General features: G+C 31.1%; 3 protein-coding genes across 3 annotated transcripts in view; 1 reads left to right on the forward strand and 2 right to left on the reverse strand.

The window, feature by feature from the left end:
* CCHa1-R (CCHamide-1 receptor) overlaps positions 1–26,207 on the forward strand; it is a 108,389-nt gene that overhangs the window by 26,459 nt on the left and 55,723 nt on the right. The window lies entirely within an intron of this gene.
* LOC142240420 (uncharacterized) lies at positions 15,004–17,580 on the reverse strand. The gene has a single exon (XM_075312130.1). The coding sequence runs from the start codon at positions 17,578–17,580 to the stop codon at positions 15,112–15,114; it is 2,469 nt and encodes an 822-aa protein (XP_075168245.1). The 3' UTR covers positions 15,004–15,111.
* LOC142237695 (uncharacterized) lies at positions 17,632–24,376 on the reverse strand. The gene is made up of 7 exons (XM_075309088.1): positions 24,310–24,376; positions 23,428–23,642; positions 21,276–21,485; positions 21,033–21,207; positions 18,663–18,841; positions 18,446–18,608; positions 17,632–18,138 (listed from the first exon to the last, which is right to left on the reverse strand). The coding sequence occupies exons 1-7, from the start codon at positions 24,374–24,376 to the stop codon at positions 17,654–17,656; spliced, it is 1,494 nt and encodes a 497-aa protein (XP_075165203.1). The 3' UTR covers positions 17,632–17,653.

The raw sequence follows: 26,207 nt of genomic DNA on the forward strand, positions 1-26,207 counted from the left end.
TTAAGTGTGTCAAATTTTGTTAAAATCGGTTCAGATTTAGATATAGCTCACATATATATCTTTCGTCCGATTTGGACTTATATGGTCTCAAAAGCCCGAGTTTTGCCCTGACTTACTACAAATTTTGCACAAGCGGTGCTTTTAACGATACTATTGTATGTGCCAAATATGGTCAAAATCGATTCAGATTTAGATATAGCTCCCATATATATCATTCGTTCGAGTTGAACTTATATGGCCTCAAAATCCAGGGTTTTGCCGTGATTTGCTTCAAATTTCGCACAAGGAGTACATTTAGTAGTATCGTTGATTGTGCCAAATTTGGTTGAAATCGGTTCAGATTTAGATATGGCTCCCATATATATCTTCCGTCCGATTTGCACTCATATGACCAGGGGGGCCAAAGTTATACTCCCATTTACGTGAAATTTCGCATAGATAGCAGAATTATTATTCTAACTAAAAATGTCAAATTTAGTCAAAATCGGTTCAGATTATATATAGCTCCCATATATACGTACACCAGAGTTGGGGAAATATGGTAGACTTTTACACATTTTAGACCCATTTTCAATGGAAGTTTCCTCCAATTAACTGGATAATGTTAGCCGATTTAAATTTTAATTCTAGAGATTTTGTAGAAGTAAAAAAATTGTCTCCTTTATATAGCTTCCAGCAAATGTGAAGTAGTTGAGATAGTAACACAAATTTTGGTCTACATAGGGGTGAAGGGTATAATATAGTCGGCCCCGCCCGACTTTAGACTTTACTTACTTCTTTTTTACTAACATTGTGTTCCACCCTAGTGCATTAGCCGACTTATATTTTGAGTCTATAGATTTTGTAGAAGTCTATCAAATTCTGTCCAGATCGAGTGATATTTAAATGTATGTATTTGGGACAAACCTTTATGTATAGCCCCCAACACATTTGACGGATGTGATATTGTATCGAAAATTTAGATCTACGAAGTGGTGCAGGGTATAATATAGTCGGCCCCGCCCGACTTTAGACATTCTTTACTTGTTTTCTGTTAAATAAGGTTTGTTTAATCTGCTTTTGGGCGCCGCAAGCTATGCTATATAAATATAACTAGTCTATTGATGACAATAACAGCTACATAGCTTAGTGTATAGTGTGTGAAATTTAAAAAAAAAATTATAAAATCAAATAATTTATTCTACATTGTTTGTATTACAGAAAAAGGTGCTAAGAACTAAAACAACCTCGTACAAGTGAGAAAGATGTGAGGGAAAATGCAATTAGCCAGAAAAAATTGTTTTTTGAGTTAGTCTTGAAGAAATTGTTTTTACATCCTGGAAAAGAATGAACGTTTATCACAAAAAGTATATACTTTTCTTCCGAATAAACTTCCTTAAAGCAAAAAGCAAATGAGAAACGAACTTCTTTTGTCTAAAATTTCGTTTGGGAGGATAGAATTAGTTTTTTGCATGTAGACCCTCGTATATATTATAAATAAAACAAATACAATTATTTGCTTGTCATGAAAATATCATGGCATGTTTATAGCCCAATGGCATTGGATAATGTCTATGCAAATGAGCAATTTTCACACATATTCCTCTTGTATGGAATCTTCATGAACCTTTAACGAACTTAGAAAACCTTTATTGCTCTTTTGTTAACACAAATACGATTGTTTCTCAAATGACAAAAAAAGTAATTTGCAAATTAAATGAATATGACACATACATGTATGTGTACTTAGATTTTCGTTTTTGTCCTGATTCAACGATAAAAACGTTTGGCTGAAAGTCAATAAAAATTCAATTGAATTAAAATGGAATTTGTTTTTTTATTTTATTGTATTTTGTATATTGAAAATTAATTTTCCAATTGAGTGATGACAAATAAAGGGAATATTTTCTAACAATTCCAATTCATAAGTACTATGAATTTAAAGGTATTTGTTCAGCTGGTTTTATAACCTCCACCAGAGAATAGGGGTACACTAGCATTGTCATTCGAAAGTGTATATAAAGATGAGTGCACTGGAAAAAAAACGAACCAAAGTCGTGGAGAATTGATTTAAGGATATATTTTAGATACAATTATCTTTTAAATTTAAGTTTTGCGTACTTGATTCTAGGAAATAAGTTTTAATTTATTCGTTATTTGAATTCAAAAGTGTGTTAACGATAACCTAAATTTCCACATTTAGACTGGACTTCAAATGCTATGTTTCATGCAAAAAATATTTTTAAAACACGTAAGTAAAGTCTAAAGTCGGGCGGAGCCGACTACATTATACCCTTCACCACTATGTAGACAAACATTTGTGTTACCATCTCAACTACTTAAAATTTGCTGGGAGCTATATAAAAGTTTGCATTTCCAGATACAAATACTTTTAATGGAAACAATTTTTTGTACTTCTACAAAAACTCTAGAATTAACATTTAAATCGGCTAACGCCCTGAGATAAAACAGGTACAAAAGAGATTTATGATTTTTCAGGCGATACATATGTATTCGAGATATAGGGCAATAGAGTAATATTTACAATTTTTGCTACTTAGCAGTGGCGATTTTACAAGGACATTGGTTAGATCTCGCCAAGATATGTGGTCAAGTGTGGGTTGTGATATATTATTTGGTCTAGTCGGGTGACTTGGAGCCTTATTTAAAACTCATCCGTTCTGTGGAAACTTTGGCATTGCAGTGTGTAGGATATGGGTAAGATATGGGGAAATCATCACAGAATTTTGTGCCAAGTGCGAGAATTTTCGCCATATTTGTATTCTCTGAGGAAACTATCCAGTCAATTGGAGGAAAATCCCATTGAAAATGGGTCTAAAATATGAAACAGTCTACCATATTTCCCCAACTCATGTGTACGTATATATGGGAGCTATATACAATCTGAACCAATTTTGACTAAATTTGACATGCATTGTTAGAATAATAATTCTGCTATCTATGCGAAATTTCACGTAAATGGGAGTATAACTTTGGCGCACCTGGTCATATGAGTGCAAATCGGACGGGAGACATTAATGTTCCTCGACATTAATGTTCCTTCACGTGTTACGCGACAATACATTCCATTGAAACTACCCGTCGTTAGAAATAATTACGAGGAACACAGTTCCTTTTACCACCTCTGTAGACATTACAATGAATTTAGCAACGTATTTGATTTATCTGATCCGATTCATATTGTTAAACGAGTTTTGATACACGTCGTCCAGCATCGTACACCACTTTAAGCTTTGCCATGGAACTTCGTTATAATTCTACCTAAGTCTTTACCCCGTACCCTGGAAAATTGGCTGTCTCGAGGACTGTTCCAGTAAAATTCTCTCCTGTTCTGATCGCATCACTGTTCCTGCCTTCCAAGTTGTTCCTGCTAACCTATATCATCTGTCAGCAAATTGTTCCTGCCTCTACCGTTCTATTTGTCTCTTCAATTTACTGCTTCCTGATTTACTGTTTCCTGATTGTTGTCTCACCAATTCCTATAATCTGATGGATTCGAATGTTCCTGTCACCAGCTTACATTTTTGTTCCCGTTTGTGACAATCCCGTTATTATGCCAACGTACACCAGTTTTTTTTCTTCTCAACTTCTTTTTTTCTGGTCGTAATTGTCACATTTTAAAGAAGTTGAGGCTATCTATTTTTGTTCATTTTATCCAGTTTTTTTATCGTTACATAATTTTTTTTCTGGTCCGCATTTACTTGTTTAACGTTAAAGTATATATAAACCTATTGTACTAATGAATTTATCTTCAAGCTGGCTTACCATAGCTGAATGAATAAATAAATAAATAAATAAATATGGGAGCCATATCTAAATCTGAACCGATTTCAACCAAATTTGCCACAATTACCTATACTACTAAACGTACTCCTTGTGCGAAATTTGAAGCAAATCACGGCAAACCCCTGGATTTTGAGACCATATAAGTTCAAATCGGACGAAATATATATGGGAGCTATATCTAAATCTGAATCGATTTTGACCATATTTGGCACATACAATAGTATCGTTAAAAGTACCGCTTGTGCAAAATTTGAAGCAAATCACGGCAAAACTCTGGCTTTTGTGGCCATATAAGTTCAAATCGGACGAAAGATATATAAGGGAGCTATATCTAAATTTGAACCGATTTCAATCAAATTTACCAAGCATTAGTAGAATGTCAATGCTACCCTCTGTGCAAAATTTCACGAAGATCGGTAATAAACTTTGGCCTCTGTGGTCATATGAGTCTAAATCGGACGAAAGATATATATGGGAGCTATATCTAAATCTGAACCGATTTGGCTGATATTTTGCAAGATTTGCGAGATTCATAAAATATTTGGATGTACGGTATTTCAAGAAAATCGATTGATAAACAAGCTAACTATGACCACATCGGGGATAAATATATATGGCAGCTATATCTAAATCTGAATCGATTTTTTCCAAAACCAATAGCGATTGTCTCTGTCCCAAGAAACGGCCCTATGCCAAATTTGAGGACGATCGGACTTAAATTGCGAGCTGTACTTTGTGCACAAAATTACATATACAGACAGACGGATAGACAGACAGACAGACAGACAGACGGATGTCGCTAAATCGACTCAGAATTTAATTCTAAGCCGATCGGCATACTAAAAGATGGGTCTATGACCAATATTTCTCGGCGTTACATACAAATGCACAAACTTATTATACCCTGTACCACAGTAGTGGTGAAGGGTATAATAAAGTGTTGAAAAAAAATATCCGAGTTTTGAAAACATTTTCATTATTTTAAAGATTTTTTCCGAAATTTTAAAGCTAAGTTGACCTTAGGCAAATAAAAGTTTCTTTCGTGTTAAGATCACTTAACTATAAGGATAAAACGACTTCGTTAAAAAGTTTGTCGATTTTTGGACAAGGAAAAAACTTTACATGAGAGAAATGCGTCTTCTATGCTAAGCGAAATTCGCATACGTATTTTAAGGTCATGAAATCTTTGGCCTCACGACAATATTTTATATTTTTTCAGAGTGGTGTACTTGGAAAGTATTATCTCGCCTTGATCTAAAATCTGTAGATTTTTACTCCCCATCATCCAAATGATTACGAGAAGTAAAATGTGGAAATTTTACATTCAGTTTGAAGCAATTTTCATGATCAGTGCGCCTTCTATAACGGTCTATATGGCGGTTCTAGAATCTAGAACCCAAATCGGAGGGCCTGTTTATGTACCGATACACAATATATTCAGCACACTTATTTAGTATAGTCCTAAAAATTTTTTCAAATTTAAATTTCGAGAACATTGGATAAAAACTAAGTTTCTAGAAGCCTAATAAGTAAAATCGGGAGATCGGTCTATATGGGGTCCTAAAACACATCTTGATTTCCAATTTTAGGCAAATTGTATAAAAACTACGGATTATAGAAGCCCAAGAAGTAAAATCGGGAGATCGGTCTATATGGGGGCTATACCAAAGCATGGACCGATAATCACCATTTTCGACACACCTCTTAATGGTCCCAAAATCCCTCTAGATTTCTAATTTCAAGCAAATTGGATAAAAACTACGGTTTATACAAGCTCAAGAAGTAAAATCGGGAGATCAGTCTATATGGGAGCTATATCAAAACAGGGACCGATACACGTCATTTTTGGCACACCTATATGTGGTCCTAAAATACCTCTAAATTTTCAATTTCAGGCAAATTTGATAAAAACTACGAATTTTAGAAGCCCAAGAAGTTAAATCGGGAGACCGGTCTAATTGGAGCTATATCATGGTACTCACCATTTTCGGCACACATTTTTATGTTCCTAAAATTGTTTTAGATTTCAAATTTCAGGAAAATTTGATAAAAACTACGGTTTCTATAAGCCCAAGACACCAAATCGAGAGGTCGGTTTATATGGGGACTATATCAATATATATGGGGACCGATATAGCCCATCATCGAACTGGACCTGCCTGCAGACAAAAGACGAGTTTGTGCAAAATTTCAGCACGATTGCTTCATTATTGAAGACTGTAGCGTGATTACAACAGACAGACGGGCATGCCCAGCAAAAAAAGCGTCGCCAAAAAATTAGTGAAAATGTTCTTTTTGGATCCGGGAGTGGTGCAAAATTGGCGCAGAAACGATGTATTTAACATGGGCTTGTCATAGGACGGATGTGCACCATTTTACAACAGACAGACGGACATGGTTATATCGTCTTAGAATTTCTACCAGATCCAGAATATATACACTCGGAAATCGATATTTCGATGTGTTACAAACGTAATGGCAAACTTATTATACCCCTATCACCATTCTATGGTGGTGGGTATAAAAACAAAAAATCCTCAAAATAAGTTTTATTCCATATTTAAAGCGTTTTCATCTTAAATCTAAAGATTCAATATATCATTCCATTTAAATATGATTTCTTTTAATTAAGAAACGCTTTTCTTAACTTTAACATGCGACTTTACTGGAGGGATGCAAATTTCCATTTTTCAATAAATTTGGGAATCCTAAATTTAGTGAAAAAATAAACATTATAATCTTTCTTTTAACTAAAATTTATTTTTTTTTAATTTCGTGTAATTTTCGTAAAATTTATGTTGAACAATCTTTCATATTAGGTCAATATTTTTTCAGTGTGTACTCAAAACAAAGTTTACTTGGATCAAAAGATGACCTTCCCTTAATTATTTTGGCATTCATTCCGAACCAAAGATGTGGCTTCTTTAAAATAAATACATTTTTTTGCTTTTGATTTTAAGTCTAGGCTCAATAAAATTAAAATTAGGATACAGAGCTCATTTATCGAATTTTCATTCTCTTTTCGCGGTATATCAATAAAGCTATTCACATACAAACAAATGTCAGTTTAAAATCCAAATTTTAAAGAATATTTCACTTAAAAAAAATATGTTTTTTATATTATTTCAAGCTATTTCAAACTTTAAACCAAAGACGCAAAATAAGTCTTAACATCTATTGAAAGCGTTTTTAATCTTAAATTAAAAGACTCGACGTTTCGATTAAATTAAGACCGATTTCTTTAAACCAAAAATGTTTTTCTTTACTTTAAGGAATTTTTTCCTTAGTTCAAAGACATACGACTTTAACGGAGGGCCACAAATTTCCATAATTTGTGTCCTAAATTTAATAAAAACCAAGTGAGTAAAGTAGAAAGTCGGGCGGGGCCGACTAACATATATCATACCCTAAACCACCCCTACTGAATTAGTAAATATAAGCAATTGTATAGGTTTTGGGTATCATTGGTATAGGTTTTGGAGATTTCCATATTTAAGAACATAAAGGGCGGTATATGTTTATGGGAGTCTTGTCACAATCTGAGCAGAAATGTCTGATATTAGGAGCTATAGTTTATTTTACAACTAATGAGTTAGTATGCCACTAATATTGAGTCTATTAATAAACAAGTAAGTAAAGTAGAAAGTCGGGCGGGGCCGACTATATCATACCCTAAACCACCCTTACTGAATTAGTAATCATAAGCATTTGTGGGGTAACATTGATATAGGTCTGGGAGATAAACCGATGTTGCATATTTAAGAAAATTAAGGGGTACTTATTTATAAGTGCTTTGTCTTAATGTGACTATAGCCCATAGTCAGAGTTGTCCGGGAAAATGTTCGGTTTACCCTACAAGGATAAAAAAGTTCCCTCCTTTCCCATACATTCCCAAACAATTTTCCCTACAATATTTTTCGTTAAATTTAAACAAATTTTACAAAACAAAAATGGTTCTAAATACTTTATTATCTTAAAACATGAAAATTCAACGTATATAACGTAGAAAATAAATTTGTATTACCACCACGGTTGCCACAGTTGGTAGAATTCTACCAAAAATAGTAATTTTTTTGTTGAATCTCTATAGAAATACAATTTGGAAAAAGTTTCTACAAACAATTTTTTTGAGAAATTTTTGCATAGATATAAAATATTCATAATAGAATCTATAGAAATAAAATTTTGAGAAAAAATTCCATAGAAATAAAATTTTGAGAAATTTTTTATAGAAATAATATTTTGAAAACAATTTCTATAGAAATACAATTTTGACAAAATTTTCTATAGATATAAAATGTTGACAAATTGTTATACAGGAATAAAGTTTTGACAAAAATTTCTAAAGAAATATATGTTTGGTAGATTTCTGGTAATTTGTGGTAATCTTCAAATGTTGTTAGATTTTGCACGAGTGGTAACTGTTGTTACCACACATTGTTAAGCCTTGCCGGCTTCTAATTTGCTCCTCTAGAGCCACCAAAATGTAAAAATTATTACAAATTGTATTGAGAGTAAATTTCCCTACATTGTGGCCCTACGTCCCTACAAGACGCTAAATATTAGAAAAACCCTACATATAGGGAATTTCCCCTACTTCTAGCAACACTGGCTGTAGTTGATATTGCACCTACAGATTTAGTATGCCACTAATATTGAGCCCATTATTAAAAAAAGAGAAAATCCTTCAATTAGTGTGAGCAATAAATCCAAATTTGTAAAAATCGAGCAATATTCTTATGTAAGAGCTATAAGTACGTACAAATACGATCGGCTAGTACATAATAATTTGAAATTTGAGTAAAATTGGTTAATAAATAAGAGTACTATGGCCAAATTTGGGAAAATCGAGCGATGCATATGTATGGAAGCTATATCTAAATCTGAACCAATTTGCATAATATTTTGCGGGTTTGATTAATACCACAAAAGGTTACCGTGTGCACAATTTGAGTAAGATCAGTTAAGAAATGAGGCCTGTATGGTCAAACATAAGGTTATTAGGGGCGAATTTTTAAAAATCGGGCGATACATATATGGGAGCTATATCTAAATCTGAACCGATTTCGATGATTTTTTGCACATATAGTTAGTACTATAGAGGACTGGATCTAGCCAAATTTGAGTAAGATCGATTGATAAATGAGGGTTTTATGGCCAAATTTAGAAAAATCGGGAGTACATATATATGGGAGCTATAGCAAAATCTTAACCGATTTCGATGATTTTTTGCACATATAGTTAGTGCTATAGAAGATTACATTTAGCCAACTTTGAGTACGATCGGTTGATAAATAAGGGTTTTGTGGCCAAATATGGGAAAATCGGGCGATATATATATATATATATATATATATATATATATATATATATATATATATATATATATATATATATATATATATATATATATATATATATATATATATATATATATATATATATATATATATATATATATATATATATATATATATATATATATATATATATATATATATATATATATATATATATATATATATAGATGGGAGCTATATCTAAATTTGAACCGAAATTTTTCTGACAAAGGGTGATGAAAAATTTACTGTGGTTTGTAAAAAGCGCAACGTGACTCCATTTGTCGAAATCGGTCGATACATATATGTGGGAGCTATATCTAAATTTGATCCAATTTCTTCAATAGCGTTCGTCCTTGTGCCAAAAAAATACCCTGCACCAAATATCATCCAAATCGGTTAATAATTGCGACCGGAATCCTGTGCACAACAAATACATGGACAGACGGACGGACGGACACCAAGTGCTAGATCGACTCAGGAGCTGATTCTGAGTCGATCGGTATATATTTGATGGGGTCTAAAATCAATATTTCTGGTAGGCACATTTTTTGGCAGATCAAACTTATTATACCCTGACCACCATGTGGTTTATGGTATAAAAATGCTTGAAGCAAAGATTATAAACTTAATTTTAATTAAAGTCTCAATAATTTTAAAGAAATTTGTCCTTCATATTTTGTAAATTGCGCATCCTAAAATTTAGGTTGCTTAATCTTTAATATCACGTAAATATTTTTTTTTCAGTGTGCTTAGGTTATAATAACTTGTATCTGCAAAAAATATGCTTAACTCGAATATTGATCATAGATCCCATAAAATAAATACTGATTTACTCTTACTTGTTTTACTCACACTTGGCAAAATCGAATCTTCTGTTGTATCAACTATACCTGTAAAGAATCATCCAAATCGGTTCAGATTTAGATATAGCTTTTACATAAATGTATTGTCACCAATGTGGTATCACAATGGACTGAATAGTCTAAGTGAGCCTGATACATCGGGCTGCCACCTAACCTAACCTAACCTAATTAAACTAAATATTAGTGGCATACTAACTCTGTAGGTGTGAAATCGAGTATAGCTCCTAACATCAAGCATTTCTATTCAGATTGACATTAAGCTCGCATAAACATGTACCACTTTATTTTCTTAAATTTGGAAGTACGGTTTATCTCCCAAATTTATTTTAATAATACCCCATAGATGCTTATGTTTAGCTTAGAGTATGATATCGTCGGCAACGCCCGACTTCTACTTTACTCACACTAAAAAAAATATTGTCTTGAGGCCAAAGATTTCATGTCCTTAAAATACGAATGCAAATTTTGCTTAGCATAGAAGTCACATTTCTCTAATACAAAGTTTTTTTCCTTGTCTAAAAGTCGATAAAATTTTCAATGAAGTCGTATTGTCCTAATAATTAAGTGATTTGACTTAGAAATGGGTATCATAACATTACAGAAAATTTGTTTGGGCTAAGGCCATCTTGACTTTAATAATACAGAAAAATTCTTTAAAATTAATGAAATTATCTTTAAATTTGTTGTCTTGTTGCATCTTTACTACAAAGCAAAAAATCGTTCAAAAATAGGACATGTATTTAAACACTTTATTTTAAAGAGGTTTTTTATTTGAAACATAGCATAATTTCTACTGGAAGTCGAGTCTGAATTTGGAAAATAAAGTTGTCGTTAACTCGTTTTTAATGGACTTTGATAGCATATGAAGAAAAACAAGTATATACGGCCGCAAGTTCGGCCAGGCCGAATCTTATGTACCCACCACCATGGATTGCGTAGAAACTTCTACGAAAAACTGTCATCCACAATCAAATTACTTGGGTTGTGGTATCTTAAAACTTCTTATTCCTGCATGGTTGTTGGATACCATATACTAACATCACGTACCAAATTTCAACCGAATGGGAAGTATTTTGCTCTTCCAAGGGGCTCTGGAGGTCAAATCTGGGGATCGGTTTATATGGGGCCTATATATAATTATGGAGGTTTGAGGCCATATATTAACACCACGTACCAAATTTCAACTGAATCAGATGAATTTTGGTCTTCCAAGAGGTTCCGGAGGTCAAATCTGGTGATCGGTTTATATGGGGGCTATATATAATTTTGAACCGATGTGGACCAATTTTTGCATGGTTGTTAGAGACCATATACTAACATCACGTACCAAATTTCAGCCATATCGGATGAAATTTGCTTCTCTGAGAGGCCTCGCAAGCCAAATCGGGGGATCGGTTTTATGGGGGCTATATATAATTATGGACCGCTGTGGACCAATTTTTGCATGGTTGTTCGAGACCATATACTAACACCATGTACCAAATTTCAGCCGGATCGGATGAAATTTGCTTCTCTTAGAGGCCTCGCAAGCCAAATCGGGGGATCGGTTTATATGGGGGCTATATATAATTATGGACCGATGTGGACCAATTCTTGCATGGTTGTTAGAGACCATATACTGACACCATGTACTAAATTTCAGCCGGATCGGATGAAATTTGCTTCTCTTAGGGGCCTCGCAAGCCAAATCGGGGGATCGGTTTATATGGGGGCTATATATAATTATGGACCGATGTGGACCAATTTTTGCATGGTTGTTAGAGACCATATACTAACACCATGTACCAAATTTCAGCCGGATCGGATGAAATTTGCTTCTCTTAGGGGCCTCGCAAGCCAAATCGGGGGATCGGTTTATATGGGGGCTATATATAATTATGGACCGATGTGGACCAATTTTTGCATGGTTGTTAGAGACCATATACTAACACCATGTACCTGATCGGATGAAATTTGCTTCTCTTAGAGGCCTCGCAAGCCAAATTTTGGGGTCCGTTTATATGGGGGCTATACGTAAAAGTGGACCGATATGGCCCATTTGCAATACCATCCGACCTACATCAATAACAACTACTTGTGCCACGTTTCAAGTCGATAGCTTGTTTCGTTCGGAAGTTAGCGTGATTTCAACAGACGGACGGACGGACGGACGGACATGCTCAGATCGACTCAGAATTTCACCACGACCCAGAATATATATACTTTATGGGGTCTTAGAGCAATATTTCGATGTGTTACAAACGGAATGACAAAGTTAATATACCCCCCATCCTATGGTGGTGGGTATAAAAAAGCTGAAAAACGAAAAATTAAAATTTGCTTCGTAGAACTCAAAACCCAAATTTAAAAGAGAAATGTGTCTTAAAAGTATCTTTACTTGTATTCTCTGTTTCTTTGGCTCGGAATCAATACCAAAATAGTTAAAGTAAAGACAAAATCTTTGGAACCGGGCCTGCTTTTTTTCAGTGCACTTGTTTATATTGCATTTCTATGAATGCCTGAACAAGTTTAATTTCCAGTATATAAATTTTCAATTGACAATAAATCTCAATTTGTTGAATTAATAGCAATTTGCTCAGTTTATGTTCTTAATGAAAATGTGTTGGTCATTACAGCATTTTCCTGATTTGGAGCAATGTAAGGCATAAGTCTTATAGAATGACAATATCCATGCTTATTCAAGCTTGCAACAAGTAAGTAAAGTCTAAAGACGGGTGGGACCGACTATATTATACCCTGCACCACTTTGTAGATCCAAATTTTCGATATCATATCAAATCCATCAAATGTGTTGGGTGCTATATAAAGGGTGATTTGTTAAGAGCTTGATAACTTTTTTTTTTTTTAAAAAAACGCATAAAATTTGCAAAATCTCATCGGTTCTTTATCTGAAACGTTAGATTGGTCCATGACATTTACTTTTTGAAGATAATTTCATTTAAATGTTGACCGCGGCTGCGTCTTAGGTGCTCCATTCGGAAAGTCCAATTTTGGGCAACTTTTTCGAGCATTTCGGCCGGAATAGCCCGAATTTCTTCGGAAATGTTGTCTTCCAAAGCTGGAATAGTTGCTGGCTTATTTCTGTAGACTTTAGACTTGACGTAGCCCCACAAAAAATAGTCTAAAGGCGTCAAATCGCATGATCTTGGTGGCCAACTTACCGGTCCATTTCTTGAGATGAATTGTTCTCCGAAGTTTTCCCTCAAAATGGCCATAGAATCGCGAGCTGTGTGGCATGTAGCGCCATCTTGTTGAAACCACATGTCAACCAAGTTCAGTTCTTCCATTTTTGGCAACAAAAAGTTTGTTAGCATCGAACGATAGCGATCGCCATTCACCGTAACGTTGCGTCCAACAGCATCTTTGAAAAAATACGGTCCAATGATTCCACCAGCGTACAAACCACACCAAACAGTGCATTTTCCGGGATGCATGGGCAGTTCTTGAACGGCTTCTGGTTGCTCTTCACTCCAAATGCGGCAATTTTGCTTATTTACGTAGCCATTCAACCAGAAATGAGCCTCATCGCTGAACAAAATTTGTCGATAAAAAAGCGGATTTTCTGCCACTGATTTTGGTAATAAAATTCAATGATTTGCAAGCGTTGCTCGTTAGTAAGTCTATTCATGATGAAATGTCAAAGCATACTGAGCATCTTTCTCTTTGACACCATGTCTGAAATCCCACGTGATCTGTCAAATACTAATGCATGAAAATCATAACCTCAAAAGAATCACCCTTTATAAAGGCTTTTGTTCCCCTAGGTCAGGTTAGGTGGCAGACCCTTAGACTATTCAGTCCATTGTGATATCACAGTGGTTTTGTTCCCCTATACATACATTTAAATCTGGCTCGATCTGGACAAAATTTGTTACACTCAAAAAAAAGTGAACCCCTGACGAAGTTAAAATGAACTATTTTTATAGAAAGTTGAACTTCATATATCACTAAAGACATTTTTATTCTTTTTAAGTTCATACATTTCCTTCAATTTTTAAAATGACTTTTGCATTGTTCTAATTTGGTTTATATCTCAACTTAGAAAATTCTTCTTTTTGATATGAATGTATTAACATTGGAAAGTGGAAGACTTGTAATGGTTTCAAGTTCATATTTTCCTTTCTTAGACGAAATTATAAACAATTTTAGAAAATATTTCCTATTTTGATTAACGCAATATTTTTGTTTTTTAGGAAATTTTTACATCACCTAAAGTTATTTTTAGTGTAAACAAGTTCACTACTTTACTCCATTTTAAAAAAATAATGTACTCATATTGCATAAAATATGTTTCCTCATGATAAAATAGCTCAATTAAAGGGAATTGTCCATACTTGTTTTGAGTTAATCTTATACATTTCATACGCAGGATTTCCTCCTTCTGAGTATTGTGAGAGTTTGCATACAGTTAAGTTTATACTAAAAATGTATAATATTTCTAATTCCATATTACATGTAAACCTTTATGGCAGTTTAAGTTATATTAAACCCTTATAACCCTTTTCATCCCTTTCTATAATCAGAACTTAGTTTCAGATAATTTCATAAACTGCCACACCAAATATTTCCCATTTTTAAATATAAATAAATTTCTTTCCAGTATAGCTTATACACCTACAAATAATGTTTTCTCCTACCTTTTTACATAAAAGATTTGATCGGACTAACACCATTTACTTAGGCAATATAATATTCCTTACTACTTATGGAAATCACTACTAAATCCTAGCTAAATATCCTTCTCCTAAATAAGAAAACGTATTAAGTAGGAGAAATTGGGTCGATACAATTTTTGTATTTATTTATTGTATTTATACATTTTAAAGCGTAAATATATAAAAAAGCTTAAGTGGTAGAATTTAGTTAATGAACTTTTTTTCAACAGTTTGTAACTTCTAGAAGTACAGGTACAAGATTAACAAAAATAAATACATGTATGAACTTATAATAATTTCAATAATACATGAAACTCTTGTTTTGTATTGTAATAAAACATAAAGGTAGATTAAATGTTCGTTTTGGTTTATTGGTTTTATTCGCTTGATGAAAACAAATGTTATAACTGTAGTTATAATTTTCACAGAAAATCGAAAATAAGTTGCGAGAGAATATAAATTGATTTAAGAGTGTTTATGAAACAAGGGCTTTGGTCTCAAATATAATTTTCCATTTATGTTTCTTATAAGTATAGGCGGAGATTGTACACTATCAATTGTTAATGAAATTAAATCTAATGATGGATTGTGTTCCACAATGTATGACAAATAATGTCTCTCATATTTCAAAACCGTCAATTCTTGGCATAGCAAAAAAATTCTTTTATGAATTGTATAGATTTCTTTAATGATAAATGGCCTAAATGTTGGACCATAATGAAATATGATAAACTCTTTCTTATAAATTGTGCCACAGAGTTTAAAATTGTTCAAAAGTGTTAAAATTTTCATTTCATCTGAAGAGTGTTTTTTGCTTATTACGTTAAAATATTTGGAACTTGAAACATTAAATTTAGATTGGCCCAATTCAACTTCTTCAAATTTAACATTCGCTATAAAGTTCGAAAAAACTATTCCGAACTTTATAGCGAGGGATACCAATATGTTTTTTCTTGACATTATATTTTTTGTATAAAACTTAAGCTCCCGATGTTTTGACTCAAAGTTGAAGGTCCATAAATATTTTAGCGGTCCGCTGTGTTCGACAATTCGGCAATAATGGGTAAGAAAATGGTGTTTTGGTTTTAAGGTGTCGGAAAATAATGTTATGTATGTTCTATTGTGGTATTCTATTTTGGATTGTAAGTTTCGTAGATCTAAACTTGAAAACTCTGGCAAGAGCACAATATCAACAAGCTCTACCAAATTTACGAGGAATAGCCAAATGTTGGAGCTTGAATCTATTAAATCTCCAACCATAAGGGGGAAAAAATGAATAAAAGTTAATGTTTCTCTTCCCGACATTTTTAAATTCATTTGTTTCAAATTGCGTTCGAGGATTGGTGGCGATTTATTTCCTATTTCTGCTTCTCCATAATCGAAAAGGTCTTTTCGTAGATTTAAAATCGCTAAATCTATGAAATTTTCCCTAATAAGCAACTTAATAATGTGACACATATCATATTGTATTACCCCTTCTAGCATATCATGTAAAATGTCAGCGTAGAAGTTTTCCACGACGTGAAAGTTGGATATTTTGTTGAAGATGGAATTTTCTCGAATTCCAGAAAATTCCATATTCAACAAATGAACGTCGTGATTATAGTTGGACACATTTCTTAAATATTTATAGTCTTCAACTGGCATTGTGTGTGTGGTTGACTTTGACATTTTACAAAACCTACAAAAAAGATTCGCAGAAAAGGACCGAGAAAACCCTAGAATCGAGTTAAGGGCCAAATTATCGCCTACCACCAATACTAATGAGAAATACAACTTCTTTCGTCCACTTTTTGTTTCAATATTAACACCATTTTCTTGTAAATCATTTAAAATTTCGATTAGTTTAAAGAAGCATTTGCTGTTCCCGAAATTTTTTACATCAACAGAGTTAAATAATGCACCAATAAAAATGTTGTTTAATTTAAATTTTAAAAATTCGGGAGAAGTAGGAAAGGAATAATATACACCTAATATGCTGGAAGAATGTGATCCAAGGGGGTTATTAATTTCGAAATCATCGAAATATAGCAAATAGGGAATGACTATTTTGTTTCCAAAGTTTGTAATTTTTTTCTTCCATAAACTACCATTGCAAAAATTAGCTAGTACATCTTTTTGAAGTAAACGTTTCGTATTTTCAATAATTGCTTCAAATACAGAATCAATTTCAAAAAATTTTTTTATTTGAAATTTAATTGGAAACAAAATTCCTTTGGAATCAACAGAAACTAACGAATGTGCATTTTTAAAAACGACGTTGCTAATAGAGCTGTCAATGTTTATAATTTGTGGGATCTTGTATAAGTCCAGTTTTGTTAACATTTTTATGAATTTATATTCCGAATCGATATCCTGAAAAGGATTTTCACAGAATGAAACTATTTCTTTAAGACGATTAGCGATTTCGTCTGTAGAGCTGGTGTTTAAATTCGGTATAATTTTATTGATTTCGCATCCCAGGTGTTGTGTGATATAATGTTTTATATTTTTTTGAATACTTGAACCTTGGGAACGTGGAAAAGCTTTATGGGAATAGTATTTTAGAGTAAAGCTTAATGCGTTCTGAGTTAATTTTTTCGAATCTTTTTGTATACTATTAATGTCAACATTATTTTCATCAGAATCCGAATCATCAGATAAATCATTGTTGAATTGTGATGTACTAGAATCGACATAAGACAATTGTTGCGAAATTTGAGTCCCGACTGGAATATTTTGAATATTCTCCAAGTATTTGTCAGCTTCATTTGCCATGTGTCTACAAAAAGATTTGAAGCAATTAAATTTTTGTTTGCATATTGGATGTCCACATAAAAAATACGAGTCGTTAGTAACATGGTGCAAATATCTCAAATGGCAAAATAACTCTTTGCAACTTATAAACGATTTTCTGCATAAAAAGCAATTGACTTGCATTTTGGAAACGAACATTGAACATTAATATATCTTAAATATAATGGTATGGTTATATAGCTCTGCTATATATTTAAAATAATACTTTTTTTTAACATTGTTTGATGTCATTTAAAATCGCGACTAAATTTGGTGTTTTATCAATATCTCCTAATTTGATTTCATATATGTGTTCCTGTAGAAATAGCCAAATATTTTGGCAATATTCAGGATACTTTAAATCCAACACACAAAAAATTTTAAAGCATACGTCTAAAGCCAAAACTAAGCTTGGCAATTTATAAAAAATATTACCATAGTATACAAATATTTCTACAAAATGAGTTTTACTTGGACCTATACCACAAATAATGGGCTGCAGTGTCTGCTTATTCTTAAAAAATTCATCAATTTTAAATTTAATTTTTGATTGTAGCTCACTTGCGTTAAGAGCCCAAAGTAAAAATGTGTCCCGTGAGTCTTCTATTGTTGTTTTGATGTATTTTCGTTTTCGGGAGTTCTCAATTAAAAGAGTTTTCCTATTAGATGGCTTCAGGAGATAAGGCAATAAGTATAGTGTAATTGTTATTCGATTTTCTGAAAAAATAAATTTGTATAAATAATGAATATCTAATAAACTATATGTATTTCTATTATACGTATACAATATGTAATAAAAAACAAAAGATCGCCCGGGATTTACGTTTATGATTTTGGTATTGATAAGAATTTTCATTGATATTAGGACTAATTTCAATTTATTGGTTTTTTCTACCTTTTTATTTAATACCGTGTTAACGAAAATTTAAATTTCTAAAGTCAGGCTACACTTCCCGTAAGAAATTAGCTAGTTTCTTTTGAAATGTGAAAGATATAATTTGAAGTGAACATTTTATATACATACCGCTTTCCGTACTCGGGTTATTCAGATCTTCCACGAGTTTAAGGTTCTCCTCCCCTTTTAGATGCTTTGCGTACAATTTTTTTATTGATAAAATTGTTGATTCCCATTTTTCAAACAGCAGGTTTTCTTTGGTGGGATGTAATTTCGCAAAGTCTTCAGATATCTAAAATGAACAAAATCAGTACATATTGCAGGTTCAGTTTAATTAAAACTCAACTAATTTGTATCCAAATGATTGTTTGAGTACTGGCCACTCATCAAAAATATTATGGAGCGAGTTCTTTTCCTGTATGCACTTTTGTCTAATATGAAAACTTTTCTTCCACCTCTCCAACACATCTTCATATGGTTCAATATTAAATTTCAGCCAATCTTGATGGATTTTGGCATCTTCATCTGAAAAATGATAGTATCAATAATAAAGTTGATTGCAAATTCAAAATATTCTTGTTTTAAAAATTAATTGATTTTGCTACTTTCAGTTAATTTTTTAATTTGTTAAATTTTTGCCGCAAAACTCCAGTTATTACTCATTTATATATAATTATTTCGCATTTAGATGAGATAATGTTCTTGTAATTTTTATACGATTTAGCGAGTATGTATTTTTCGATTATAACTATAGCTTTATTTTTCTTTGGATTTGAGTCATAATATAACTATTCATTAATATATTTTTTTAATTTAAAATTTTTAAATTTCAATATTTTTCTTAACTGATTTTGTTTTTAGTCAAATGTTATTTCTATCATTTACGTTTTCAATTGATTACATTTTCTACTTTAATCAATGTTGTGATAGGAAATATTTTGGTGAATATATGATCATTTATGAAAATAATTAAAATGTTCACAATTTGAATTAAAATACAAATTATCCCAATTAACATTCTAATTAAATAAATTATATTTCTAAATGAATGTATAAAAATGTTTTTTCGGAAATAATTAGGTTTTATAAAAATGCATGGGTTCATTACATTTTGACTCAAGAAAAAAAAACAATTATATCTAAAGTCGAAAAATTCTTAGGAAAGTATAAGCTCTTACAAAATTTCAAGATCATTCTGTCATCTAAACGTAAAATAATTTTAAATAAATAAATAATAATAAAATAAGTAATTGACTGTCTCAATGAAAACATTATTTGAGTTTTGCGGCCAAAATTGAGTAAATTAAAAATGTTTTATTGTTTATTTATGTATTGATGAAACAATTTCCCTTTAATTTTGTAAGACCTTATATTTTCCTATGAATTATCCGACTTTAATTTTAATTGGATTTTTGTTTTGGTCTTGAAACAAAATATGTATTTTCATAAAAACTGACGGAATTTTCTATTACTTTTTCTATTAATTTTCAATTGGAAATGGTTTTTATTTAATTTTAATTCTGATAATTTATATTTTAATTGACAAAAAAATTTTCAATAATTTTCTTAAATATTAATTTAATTAAAAAATTAATTGCATCAGTTATGAAGAAAAAATATCATATATAATATCATAACACCATTTGAAATCAAAACGTTGATTGAAGTTGAGTAAAATTAAAAAATAAATTCAGTTAAGAAAATTATTGAAATTTAACTTCTTAAATTAAAATATCAACTGTCTCAATTAAACTTTTGATAAAATTTTTGATTAAAAAATTTCCAAATAAAATCATAATAACAATTTTTGCTCGGAAATAATTATATTCTATATACATACTGGAAAAATTGTTGGAAATTACAGGAAAAATATTTAATGTAAAGGCAAAATAATTAAATAATAAAATATTTATAAATAATTGATAATAACACAATAATTTATAGACTCATTAGAAAACAAGTAAGAAAAGTCTAAAGTCGGGCGGGCCGACTTTGTAGATTTAAATTTTCGATACCGAATTTTCGAAATTTCAACTAAATCGAAGTTAAAAATTGGCTTCTGTGGTCATATGAGGGTAAATCGGGCGAAAGCTATATATGGGAGATATATCTAAATCTGAACCGATTTCAACCAAATTTGGCACGGATAGCTACAATGCTAATTCTACTCTTTGTGCAAAATTTCAACCAAATTGGGGTAAAACTCTGGGACCGTATTAGTTCATATCGGGCGAAAGATATATATGGGAGCTATATCTAAATCTGAACTGATTTCTTCCAAAATCAATAGGGTTCTATTCTGACCCAAATTAGGAACATGTGTCAAATTTGAAGGCGATTGGACTTAAATTGCGACATAGACTTTGATCACAAAAATGTGTTCACATACAGACGGACGGACGGACATATTTATATCGACTCAGGGTCCCATCCTGAGCATTATTGCCAAAGACACCATGTGCCTATCTCGTCTCCTTCTGGATGTTACAAACATATGCACTAACTTATAATACCCTGTTCCACAGTATGGCGCAGGGTATAAATAGAGATTTGCAATTGTGTGTAATAATTAATGTACTGAAGAAAGTGTAAAATTTTACGATGTGTGTAAGAATGAAATAATTTTAACATAGTTTTGCCTTTCAACTCTTATTACAAATTAAAAGTGCATGTTAAGTTTTCGTTATTAGTAAATATGAATTCAAACATGACATACCAGATGGATAGTTTTCTCCAGAATTGCGATTTTCATCATTTTTCTCTACAGGTGGAGATTTTCTGCAAGTATCAAGAAACGGCATTAGCCCACATTTTCTCAATTTTGCATTATGATATTTGCTGTAGAGGGAGCCCCCTGGCTTTCTTCCCTTCTTGTAAACAAAATATATGTCCTAAAATATACTAATTTATATTAAAGTACACATATTTAAAGGAAACTCCTAACACAAAAATAACTTACCTTGGTTTCTGTTGGAAAAAATTTAGCAATAGATTGAGCGAGCCTCTCAAACAACCTCGGAGACGTAATGATGTTGTTTTCCAATAAATGCTCCACAATACAGTTAGAAAGTTGTTTTCGAAAGTTGTATTCGAGATAATTGTTTTTCTCGTAAAACTTCAAAACATTTCTACCGCTTAGTGATTTTTTCAGAATGGTTTCAACAATGCACTAAATGTTGAAGAAAGCAAGGATACCAATTAAATAAATAAATAAATATATATATATATATATATATATATATATATATATATATATATATATATATATATATATATATATATATATATATATATATATATATATATATATATATATATATATATATATATATATATATATATATATATATATATATATATATATATATATATATATATATATATATATATATATATATCGCAACTCAACGATGGTATCTGCTGCAAATTGAACTTATAGCCTAGATAGAGGAGTACATTTTACACCGTTCTTCCTTGCACCTGCTTCCCCGTTCAGCTATTTTTTATTTCCAATCAATTTTAAATGAAATAAACGTTTACTAATGTATGTATGACATCATTATTTTCACCCATGCTCCGATATACGATATCGCAAACTTTTCGTTTTCTTAATCTTAAAACATATGAACATAAAATTTGGCATAAAAATCAAATCAAAATTGAATTAAAGTCTGAAAGAATCTCAATTTTTAGTTATAAGAAATATAAATTCTTGCGGTTTGCGATTCCAAATATCCGAATATGGGGGATTGTGTAAATATTGTTAATTGGAATTGCACACATTGTTGTCACAGTTGGTAGAATTCTACCAAATATGATAGATTTTTTAACAGTTCCGATAATTTCTAAAATTCATAATGATTTCTTAGATTTCTCCAAATATTCATCTCATAGAAATAAAATCTTGACAACATTTTTTGTAGAAATAAAAATTTGAGAAAATTTTCTATAGAAATAAAATTTTGAGAATATTTTCTATAGAAATAAAATTTTGACAAATTTTCTATGGAAATAAAATTTTGAGAAAATGTTCTATGGAAATAATTTTTTTTTTTCGGGAAGTTCAAGTGTAGCTCACCTTGGGTTTAGTGAACTGCCTGAATTTATTCCGATAATTGGGTGATAGTTTTACTGCAAGTAAAGGATGCTGATGAGGAATGTGGTAATTCCAAAACAGCTGTACATCCAACCATCTTTCAGTCTATAGGGCTTTGCCCAAATAAATTTGACATTATTTTCCTCTATTGATTAAGATACGCTTGTAGTTTAGTCAACACAATAGTTTAAAGCCGAAATCAAAAACAACAAATACGATTAAAGCAAAACCAACAATAAAAAACAAAACACGATATAAAATTTTGGCAAAATTTTCTAAATATAACATTTTGGAAAAAGATTCTATAGAAATAAAATGTTGAGAAAATTTTCTGAAGAAATAAAATTTGGCAACATTTTTGATAGAAATACAATTTTGGAAAAAAAATCCTATAGAAATAAAATTTTGGCAAAATTTTCTATAGAAATAAAATTTTGGAAAAAAAATCCATAGAAATACAATTTTGAAAAATTTTCTATACAATAATATTTTGTCAAAAATTTTTATAGAAATAAACTTTTGACAATATTTTATATAGAAATCAAATATTGACAAAACTTTGCAAAGAAAAAATTTGCAAGATATTTGTTTGTGCTAGTATTTTGGTTATATTCTCTCCAAATTTTGGTAGATTACTTTTGATTATTCTTTGCAAACTTGATTGCAAACCAAAAAGTATAACTACATGTGTATGTTTTTCAATAGCATTAAATTACATGTCAATAAATTGCATGAAAGCAATTAGTTTTTATAAAAAAAACTGTCAGTTTATGCGCACAAAAACCAGCATCCTTTAGCGGTTAATTTTTTGAATCAATATATTTCCAAATATAAATTATTACGTAAATAATGCCTTGGATCTTTTCCATCCAAAAATATAATCTCATATATAATTATAAAAATATAATCTTAGCCGTATATAATTTTGTATTTATACTTAGAGTTTTGGTTAAAACCCCGTATATTTGAGATAAACTTATTTTCACACACATTACCCAGTTACATTTTTACTTACATCATCCATCAAATAGAACGGTACGTCTTCTGATTTCTTTGACACGTCTACGTCTAGGACATCATCTTGATTGCCCTCTCCTTTAGAAAGCCGTAATTGCCATTCAATTAATGAATTTTCAAACAAAACCCTTTGCCCAAAAAGTTCTTTTGGTATAATTATATCCAAGTGGTTTTTGGAGAGATATTTTAGGGCTTCTTCGTCGATGGAATGATCTAAAAATATGTAATGTTATTTTTCTATCGAAAAGAGGTAAATTGCGTAGCAATTAATTCAAAACACTATAAAAATAGGTAAAATGCAACAAGGCTGCGTTTTAAAAATTGTTTAAAATCAAACTGCAACAGTAGAAACGAATTAAAACTTTTTTGGTAATTTTTTAATCCGCAACAACACAAAAATAAAATGATCTTTAATGTGCAGTTCTAATTACGAACTGAACTGGTGAAAACTAAAAGTACAAGTGAGAAATAATGATACCAAATATGTGCACTAAAACCATTAGTATGTATACATCGCATTTGTATAACGGTAAAACGAACAACACAATGAAGTGCAACAGATAAATAAGTTATACATAACATTTTTCATGAAGCAGCGGCACAGTATTTTTTATACAAATTACCTTAGATGTTGCTATCCCACAACCGTACCGTTATGATTCGGATTACGCTGCACAATTGCATGAAAGTAGCCTATTTTTCAGGAATTTATTTTAAGCACGATTAAGTTCGATTTTTACAAGGGATTGTAAAAATCGAACTTAGTACCATAATTTTTTATTTTTACCTTTTTGAAAACTGTCTTGGAAACCACATTTTTTGTTTTCACTTTTATGTTAACATTTATAAAACTTGAGTTTTCTAACAAGAACCTACTTACCATTAAATATTTCAACGAATACTTCGCCGTTAAGTTCCCTTAATAACTCTTCGAAATCACTACACATTTTATTTTTTACTTCCATCTTAATAACATCCAGCACTTCTCACAAAATTCGCGTTTATAATAAATTTGCCGGCGATCATGCACTCGATGATGCCATGTTGGTAAATGTGTATGGTGTTACCATATCGTAGGTTTCATACAGATTTATATCCTCGTCATATATTAGGTCTGTTTGCGTTGTTTTGCAGTATAAATTATCATCTAAAAACTTCGTAACAAGCAAGTTTATTATAAAAACGATTTTGTGAGAGTTACATGAGACTTAATTAAAAAGGAAGTAAAAAATAAAATGTGTAGCGATTTCGAAGAGTTATTAAGGGACCTTAACTGCAAAGTATTCGTGGAAATATTTAATGGTATGTAGGTTTTTGTTAGAAAACTAAAGTTTTATACATGTTACCATAAAAGTGAACACAAACAATATGGTTTCCAAGACAGCTTTCAAAAAGTTAAAAATAAAAAATGATGGTACTAAGTTCAATTTTTACAATCCCTTGTAAAAATCGAACTTATTCGTGTTTAAAATAAATTCCTGAAAAATAGGCTACTTTCATGCAATTGTGCAGCGTAATGCGAATCATAACGGTACGGTTGTGGGATAGCAACATCTAAAGGTAATTTGTATAAAAAATTCTGTGCCGTTTTTTCATGAAAAATGTTATATATACTAATGGATCCTAACAGCGAAGTGTTTACGAAACGACTTCCATTAAAAATTTTAATAATAATCAAAAATTATCGGGAACTTTAACGGAGCTAATCGAATCATTATTTCACATTGATTATCAAAAAAATTAAAAAAAAAATTGTTGACGGGAGAAAGATTCAAAACTTACAGAGTGGTTGTAATCTGCGTATGCCACAAAATGAGCACATTTTACATATTATAAGATATACTAAACCAATTGTGCGCAATAAAATATCGGACAAGTTCACGCTTTAGCAGAACAATACATCCTATTTTAGTCTTTACACTTAAAGGTAGTTACTATGTTCAGTTTTCGAGTTCAAAACTACTTTATTTTCGCGATTACTTTTCCTTAATTAATCAAAATTTTAAATCAAAACAAACATATTCCTTAAAGTCTTGACGAAATCTAGAGGAACAAGAAACTTGATTAATTTATCTGATTTATATTGAACTGTTTTAATAAAGTAACCGCGAAAATTTAAACGTGAAAAACCAACATAGTACTTTCAATTATACTAATGCTAAATTTCCTTTAGACTTCTATACTCTTGCGTGTTTCTTAAGTTTTATTTTTATACAAAAAGTGTAAATTAAATGTTATAAAGAGCATGACATAATGATATACATTATATCCAAACTGTTGTGAGTTGTTACAAAAGTGATGGAGGCTTTGTTTTTCCAAATTTTTTTTTTTGCACACTTTTGGCGAAAACGAAGTTCTTTCATTAAAAAATAATATGTAATAAAGGACTATGTGCGCGAACAGAGCTATTAAAGATTGTATTTAACCAATCTGGCATCTTTCGAGCGATTTATACACACGCTCTTGCTCTTTCACACACATTAAAGGAATAACTACCTAGATATGTGTGTTTTTTTTCTATTTGTATGTAAAACATATCGTCGGTGGTACTTTTTCAGTTCGAAAATCGTCAATTTTAATAAATTATCAAAAAAATTCACTTTTAAAATAGCCGAATACGCAGATTTAGAATGAAAATAAAAAAAAATATTTCTTATTCCTCAAACGAATTTAAATTAATTATTATTAATATTTGATTGCCATTTATGTTATTATTTAAGCCCATGTTGCCATAAGCCTAGATCACGTTTTCGAACGAAAAACTGCTATACTCCATAT

This window comes from Haematobia irritans, chromosome 5, assembly GCF_050003625.1.
Source record: "Haematobia irritans isolate KBUSLIRL chromosome 5, ASM5000362v1, whole genome shotgun sequence".
NCBI classification, from domain to species: domain Eukaryota; kingdom Metazoa; phylum Arthropoda; class Insecta; order Diptera; family Muscidae; genus Haematobia; species Haematobia irritans.